Source organism: Venustampulla echinocandica (assembly GCF_003357145.1).
Source record: "Venustampulla echinocandica strain BP 5553 chromosome Unknown scaffold_2, whole genome shotgun sequence".
Classification (NCBI taxonomy): Eukaryota; Fungi; Ascomycota; class Leotiomycetes; order Helotiales; family Pleuroascaceae; genus Venustampulla; species Venustampulla echinocandica.
Window position 1 is genome coordinate 1,139,802 of NW_022474207.1, and position 8,030 is coordinate 1,147,831.

General features: G+C 47.7%; 4 protein-coding genes across 4 annotated transcripts; 1 reads left to right on the plus strand and 3 right to left on the minus strand.

Moving 5' to 3' along the window:
- Positions 1 to 1,600: 1,600 nt before the first annotated feature.
- BP5553_04730 (uncharacterized protein) lies at positions 1,601 to 2,883 on the minus strand (the record flags this gene model as incomplete). The annotated part of the gene is made up of 4 exons (XM_032013353.1): positions 1,601 to 1,871; positions 1,927 to 2,034; positions 2,131 to 2,581; positions 2,664 to 2,883. 4 exons carry the CDS (start codon positions 2,881 to 2,883, stop codon positions 1,601 to 1,603), a joined length of 1,050 nt encoding a protein of 349 aa, XP_031869953.1.
- A 1,794-nt stretch (positions 2,884 to 4,677) lies between these two features.
- BP5553_04731 (uncharacterized protein) lies at positions 4,678 to 5,540 on the plus strand (the record flags this gene model as incomplete). The annotated part of the gene is made up of 2 exons (XM_032013354.1): positions 4,678 to 5,066; positions 5,204 to 5,540. 2 exons carry the CDS (start codon positions 4,678 to 4,680, stop codon positions 5,538 to 5,540), a joined length of 726 nt encoding a protein of 241 aa, XP_031869954.1.
- A 1,121-nt stretch (positions 5,541 to 6,661) lies between these two features.
- Positions 6,662 to 6,970, minus strand: BP5553_04732 (uncharacterized protein; the record flags this gene model as incomplete). The annotated part of the gene is made up of 1 exon (XM_032013355.1): positions 6,662 to 6,970. The coding sequence occupies one exon, from the start codon at positions 6,968 to 6,970 to the stop codon at positions 6,662 to 6,664; it is 309 nt and encodes a 102-aa protein (XP_031869955.1).
- A 68-nt stretch (positions 6,971 to 7,038) lies between these two features.
- On the minus strand, positions 7,039 to 8,030 carry BP5553_04733 (uncharacterized protein; the record flags this gene model as incomplete). The annotated part of the gene is made up of 2 exons (XM_032013356.1): positions 7,039 to 7,212; positions 7,359 to 8,030. 2 exons carry the CDS (start codon positions 8,028 to 8,030, stop codon positions 7,039 to 7,041), a joined length of 846 nt encoding a protein of 281 aa, XP_031869956.1.

Genomic DNA, 8,030 nt, shown 5'->3' on the forward strand with positions numbered 1-8,030 from the left:
ATCTTTTCAGTATTAGCCCTTGGAGCTGGGCTATAATTGCCGCCAGGCCTATGCCAAACAAGGCAAAGCCATTTTCGACCGTTTCTTCGCTAAGGCCGGGAGCTGGTTCTTCTATCACACTTTTGCATCCTTCGAACAAGCAGCCATTTCTGCTGCTACATCTCATTCAAGAACCAGCCAGTTCTGCCATCACACCTTTAACAAGCAGCCTTAGGGTTACAATGATGGGAGCGTAAGCATGTCGATACTGAGCGCAATTGAGTATAAGATCTCTGTGTTCTGCAACCTCCACTTTGCTGATTGGGCCGATGGCAAGTTGAAGCCTGGAATCAGTCTTGATGACTCTGAGAGAGAAGGGTCAAGAGCTTGATAAGGTGGTGTCCAAAGACTGTTCTTGAACTCATCAGCTTTGATCTTCAGGAATTTTTTGAGACTTACCAGAGCCGAGGAGTTTTGTTCTTGATGAGAACGTTTTTGTTATGCCCAAACTTTATCAAAGACGCGAGGAAGGTAAAGTTGTGTTGAACTGTAGTTCCTTGGAAGAGGTGGCGATAAGTGGTTGCTCAGTAATGGTTCCGGAAGACGGAAGGAAGAGTACAATCTTAAATATCAAGACTGATACAAACGAATTAATCACATCTTGAACTTTCCTCTCACATTTTCTCATTCACTAATTTTCATTTCATCCTCTCAACTCCATCCTTCTGAAATTCTGTCTCTGACATAAAATGACCATTTAATACTGGCTCTTTCCTAGCCCCAGAAATTATTGCAGTTTTGTAGATCGAATGCAATCATGCTCTCCTTACTCAAACCCCACTTGCGTTCTCCTTGTACTTTCCAAAACCTTACACATATGTTGCCGGATCTGCAACTGCCTATGAACAATACCGGTACTGGAACCAGCCAAGGGTCGATCAGGAGAGACATTGGCCGCGTAGCAAACCATGGTGCTGCCGTGACAAAGAAACCAAGCGTTCCTCCTTGAAACAATGTGCTGCAAACCGTAATTGCGGTCACAGTCCTAGTTACCAGCTTCTGCTATCATCTCGAAAGATGATACTGCCCGACTCTCCTTGCAACTTCACCAGCGAGCATCAACATCATAGTGTCATCATTTGTGTAACATGATGTTCATCGGCTTTAGGGTTTAAGAGATCGATTTGGTAGGTGATCATTAGAAGATTGTCGTCTGCATGAAATGTCAGTTCTGTCCACGACTTTCCAATTCTTAACCCCTAACGCCGATGTGCAAGCACGTCGTCACCTTTTACACTACAGTATACTCAAGAGCAACCCAATACTACCTTGCGCTTAGGACGAACGTGGTCTGTTGGTCTGTTGATAGCGCCTTGCGGCTCAAGTTTCATGTCACGAAACTGAAGTCTGCAGGGTCCTGTGTATTGAAATATTGCCTTGTGACTTTTCCGTCCTTCCTTGGGTATCCTTGATTATAACTTCTCAGCAGAAATTAGAGACTCCTTATCCAAGCCTTGCATTCTTACAAATTCAAACACCCGAGCACCAGCGCTTCCATAACCAAGATGGTACAATCCAATAACGTTTTAACAAATGACCACCCGATTTCGTTTCCCAGGGCTCAACCTTTGTACCTCCACATATCGTCTCTCACTTCCTCCTCGCTGAGTTTTCCCTTCCCGTCACTGATTCCTGACTCCAACTCAATCTCCCTCGTAACCGTGATACCTTTGCTCTCCTCTCGCAAGCGCACAAAACTGTTGCGTTCTTGGGCGCGATGGGAGCGCTGTGTATTCAGAACGGTGCCGATACGAGTCTCCAGACCACCTTTGGGGAAGAGCTTGGTGAAGACAGGTCGCAGAGTGGGTAGGCAGGCGCAGATTACTCCGACGCTGTGGTTTATTCATGTTAGCGAGGGAATTTAGATATGAGCATGGGAGTATTTACCTAGTCTCAACGGAGCTCCAGACGTAGGTATCGATCAAGCTCCATGTTACATCGTCCATTTTCAGTGTTGCCAGAAAGAATAGTCTAATAATTCCGATGATGCAGATGCTGCAAGTTAAATGTATCAGTATGTGTACTTGACCTTCATTGGCAACGATATTGATGATTGGTGCATGGGAACGGCGGAAGAAAAGCCCAACTCACAATCCTCCAAGCAAGAACATGAAGCTGACCACAATCTTCTTCTGCACTGTCATCTTGAGTGGCCACACCTTCCTGATAGGTATCGCCAAGATCGCAATATCAAGCACAACATGGAAGGCGCTATTGGCGATGAAGAATGTTGTCGTATCAATACACTTCTTGTCCTCCTTATTTATGCTCAGATCCCAAAACGCCCGCACCGGAGAGCAGGAAAAGGTGCCGACGAGTGCCGTTTCGATTCCCCATGCAATGCTCAGCCCACCGATAATATTTGTAGCGAGATTGATGCCGGGAGTCGGGAAAAGTGAGCGGTAGAGAAGCAGGATGGAGATCTTGATGATAGAAATGGCGAAGGCGTAAAGTATGCAGCCCACAAAAAGACTGATCAACAACCGCTCGATGGACGGAATGGGGACATCATTGACGTGCCGACCGACGCCTATACGCGGACCTGATCCAGTTAGTGATCAGGAAGGAATGCTTCGGTTCACTGATATAGGGAAGTTAGGATAGCAAGAAAGAGTTGTACGAACTGTATAGAATCATCCCTGTCAGCGCCGCGGAAAACAACAGCCCAATAACCACCGTTACATCCGATGCATTCCTGTTTTGGCGGATCAAACTCCGGCTATACATCCGCAAGGCGACGGCAAGGACAGCGACAGCGAAGACTGGCACAACATGAGGAACGAGGGTTGGACCATTCTGATAAGTGCAATTGAAAGTGCCGTCGAGACATGGTGATTCTGCCATGACACGTAGTCTTCTCCTCAGCTGATTGTTTTGCAAATAGAGAACCCAACAAATGCGATACAAAAACCTGGGAAAGCTGTTCAGGATAAATAAAAAGAAAGGCTATGCTGTCCTATGATATGGCACAGAAGCTAAAAAGAAAATAAAGAAGGTCCACCAATAGTAAGACATGGTGTCGCGTGCGGCACTGGGAGTAATTTCCGTAGCAGGTTTTAGAGGTCTTAGAACGCCATCTTATGTGTCTTGACCTCTCTCAACAGCCACGATGCGGGGATGGATGAACAAGAGTGAAGACCTGCAGATCAACCTAGTTAAGCTACCTCTCTCGTGTCGTGCCGTGGTACGGAAGCCCTCTGAGATGCGGGGGATAAGCGAATCCCCAGATTTTCATCCTCCCCCCCCCTTTCGAGAGTGTTCACATTCGAGGGAACGAATCGAAAGCCTCAACAATATGTGGGAAGTTATATGAAACTAGGTCTTCTGCTCTATTGGGAAGGTGGTAAAATATCTGCTGGGGTAGCATTTTTCTTTCGGTTTTGGGGCCATCACACGTGACATATATCGCTGGGTCCTCTAACAGCGACCAAGGAATAGACGGGACAGAGAACACATCTTGCAAATGGTCGGACAAGCTGAATCTTAGTCAAGTGCATGCGAAGGACGGCACAGGAGTCTGTTCCATCGACGAACAATAATTTGTTGATCCTTCTAGCCTGTGACGCCAGTTTTATATTTCAAGGGTAGACGATAGAAGCCACGAAGTCCCGAAATGGATCGGCGATGACCTCCGTATGTGCTCTAACCTCACTGAGGCACTCTAATTTTTCTCAAGGATCTACTCTCATTTCCTAGCAATACGTCGAAATAGTGATCAACGCAGTTGACTCCAAGCAGAGAGCTACACACTCGCCCCCCCCCCCCTGTATTTTGCCTAACTGCTTTAGGGAATAATCGGGCATATCGAAGCATTCGACGAATTTCTATGGCCAGCTCTCTCTCACCACTGACATGGGGGTGACGTTCACATATTGAAACTCCCTTTCGTACACTGGTGATCAGGTGCTCGTTTTCTCCGTTATAGCGGGTTCATAACAACTTTCTAACTACGGAAAATTTCGATGAGCAAAGTCAATTTCACATGGCTGAGACACCAAGACATACTCCCTACAGGGGTAAATAAAAGTGAATCAAGTCTGTTGCTAAAATAGCAGGAGACAGCAAAAAAGGTAACTTTCAAGAAAGGTGATTCGTCTGCCACGGTAAAATCCCCAATATGCATGTTATTGTTTTTGGGGATTTGATCCAATTGCCTCCTGTGGAGGGCTTGAAGGTCTTTAAAGCCTCGGTTTGGAAACTCTTCCATCCTATCTTCCTACGACAACCGCAACGGCAGACAGACGAGAAGTTCTTCAGGATCTTAAGCAAGATTCGCTTCGGCATTATCGATAGCGAAATGAAGGACACTTTGGAAGAACGCTGGCGCCGATATAATCCAGAAAATGTCATAATACCACCTACCTGTCTTCTGTTCGCGATGAGGCTGCTGCCCTTAATGTTGACTAGAATCAGAGCAACTGGATTGTATTGAGCTCGTGGGCTTCCTAATTTTATACCTAGTGTCCGTCCAGCCTAAGCTAGCATCGATCCTGGTAGCCCACAGGCAACCACTCTTAGGCAACCACTCTTAGGCAACCACGCCTAGGCAACCACGTACAGGTATATTCCTGCCAACAATTATATTCCCACGCTTGTACCCTCTCTACCCTTCTATGCTTCTCGCAACATCACATTTTCATGTTTTATATCTACGATTTGATCATTATCCGACAAGCTACCTTCGGTAATTACCTCCAAGCTAAGAACGGTTATTGGGCCAGAGCCACTACAGATATTGCCAGATTGTCAGGTGACGATCTCCACCGCGCTGCTGATGAATTTATGAACGGGGAGAAGATCTCCAACCCTCCTATCTACAGTCTTATCACCAATATGAGAATCATATCATCATTTAACCCAGAATTCTTTGGGGAGAAGATGAGGTTCCGGAACCTCATATTCGGGAAGATCGGAATTCCTCTCGTATGGTTTACACTCAATCCCAAAGATATAGGGAATATCCTTGTAGTCAAGCTTGCTGATGAGGAGGTATTACTAGATGACACGGGGGTGAAATCGGTACTACTGTAGATGACACTCAAAAATCCGAGTCTCGTGATACAATACTTCCATGTCGTTGTTACCGCCTTCTTCGACTGCTTCTTTAGGACCCTCTCGAAGGAGCCTGGAATTTTCGGTACTGCCACTTCTAACTTTGGAGTAGTAGAGTCTACAACACGGATGATGTTACACCTACACGGTTTTGCCTAGCTTGCGGGGAACTTTGGCGCTACCAACTTGACTCAGAGGCTAACGTCCGACTCTGCCTTCAAGCACCGAGTACTGACCTACATTCGCTCCATAGTCAAGGAAACGGTTATGTTAGTCTCGGTCAGCAGTTCGCATCAGAGACTCCTGGGACCGCCATCTTTACGATGCCAGATGATATGTCCCTCGCTCAATTCCAGGAGGCTCTTAATACCGACTCGATAAAGTGGCCGCCCGAGCCCAGATGCATACCCACACCAATACCTGTCCCAAATACCAAAGAAAAGGTATGAGAGTTCGCTCAACGATCGTACCGACTGTGCAGTCCGAAGGAATGGCCACGGATATTGAGGACACACAGCAGATCCATAAAGCACAGCATCCAGCGCTCTTTCAGCTGTGCAGGTTCCTCTTCCCGAGGCCACTTGTGCCAGCGTCTGTTTTCAATTCCAATGGCATCGGACTTTCCATTCTACATTCGATATCCAACATCGAACGTGCAACGGCCAACGGCCAAGAAGCAACACACGGCGCACCGCAGTTACGTCTACTTCCAACACACCAATATCATATCACACACAGTCTCCTATCTGCCCACACAAGGTAAACTCGAATGTTCTTTCACATTCAGGTGTTCAAATCATCTATTGAAACTGTTGGATTTCTTGAATTGATTGATTGATTCCCAGTGGCTGGCCCACTGGTTAGACGCTACGTACAGTGCGTACACAAGTCAGATAAACGAGTACGTGCGTTTATACAAAACGAGTGAAGGCAGATCAAGTAGAACCTGACGGAAAACGAGTGAGAAGGAGATCTAGTCGATCAAGTAGAAACAAGTGTCAGTTTACATAAATGCAAGTGTGTCAAGCAAAAGTCAGGGATTTGGGATCCAACAGAAACATCTACAACACTGAAGTATCTTTCCATCCATTCCACATCCAATATCAAGCACAACTCGCACCTCGACTACTCCCACTTCCAACAACACCATCCTTCCTTCCGCCATACATCCAAGAAACAATAAAAGCAACCAACACAACACATCTACTTCTATAACTTTCCAACATACCACCCACAAAACATCCACTTCTCCCACACCCTCTCAACTATCGAAAATGGCCCCAAAAGCCGGCACTCCCCTCGCCTCCATCCCATAAACCACCTTCCCCGTCAGTCCTTTATTACTAACAACCACCACCGCCTCAGCCGCACTCTCTTGCACCAACATCCACGCCAACCCCACAATATCCACCTTCCCTCTCCCACCTTCCCTCGTATCAACGACACACGGCCTCCCCACCTCATCTCTCTCCCTAACAGCCCTATAAACCTCTTCCCCAAAAGTCATCTCCGGACTCGGCGCAACCCACAGGATCCTACAAGTCACTTTGCGGGAATATAATAAGGATAGTCAGGGACCGATACCAGAGCCCGTTGCGACGAGTACGATGCGGTTGAAAAGGAGAGATATGCGCAGGAAGCCGGCGGCCGGTGGGTAGCGGATGTATAAAGAGGAGGAGGGCGATTCGATGAGAAATTTCGTCCAGTTGCCGGCTGAGGAGATGAGGATGGAGAATTCTTTTGGTGGTGAGGTTTCTTGCTCTTCCTTTTCCACGACTTGTCCTATGTCGGTGGAGGACGGAGCTTGAGCTTGAGCTTGTATTGGAGGAGCTGGAGTTGGAACAAGAGCTGTAGTTGGACTTTGGGGTTGGATGGCCATGGAAGAAGAAACTTTGATCCCCAACAGTTGCAAACCCATGCCATTCCATCCACGGCCTCGTACTCACCCTAACCGCCGTCCCGATCCCAGGGCCATTCTTCCATCCCCACCCCTTCGGCAGCGGGAGATACAATCTCACTACATGTGCACTCAGTACCTCTGCTCTCACACGTACTTTCCTGACGTTGCTCCAGGACAGGAGAATCGAAGCTGTCGATACTGTCAAGCACCAAGTCCCCGGACTGGAGAGTAATGATACATGAAGGGGTTGATTAGCAGGACGGATGTAGTTCGTATAAACCACAGTAAAGACCCAGAAAAGGCCCAAGCACGACCAGCCTGAGAAGCGATGGATAGCTTCGAAACTATCATGCCACCTCCTTCTCACGCCCGGCACCGCAGTTATTATCATGGCCCCAAGCAAAACCACAATACTCCACGCAACTCCCAAGACTACCGCATCCGGATTTTGAGTAGTGGACGACAGGATAGTCAAGATGAAAAGCCAGTCCAAACTCGCAAACGCACCACCAGAATGAACACCACCTAGATGATATACCTTCGCAGCCCGTCGCCGGATCGAAAGAGGTGTTGAGCGCGGGATTGCGAGAACGAGGAAATAGAGCGCGTTGATGATGCGTTCTTGCCGAATTAGGATTGTGAGAGATAGGTTGATGGCGCAAGCTGTGAGGGCAGTGGTATCGAGGGGAGGCGGAGATGAGGAGAGGTAGGAGAGGAGAGGGATAAGGATGTTGAGGAGGAGGATGAGTGTGAATATGCGGCGGTAGATGGAAGCGACGTGGTGGCGGATGGAGCGCAGGATTGGGAGGTCGGTTTTGGGTGGGAAGTCGCATGCATCGAGCGGATTGCTGGTGTTAGAAGACGATGTTGAGGAGGTTGATGCAAATGGTGGATGTGGAGGAATGGAGATTTGTATTTCTTGTATCTCCTCCTGCTTTTCAAGCTGTGGAGGTAGTACCACGGGGTCTGGCAAGGAGATCTGGGGCGTGGTGTTGTCTAACGAACCCATCTCGACTGTGTCGTGTGGTTGTGGTGTCAT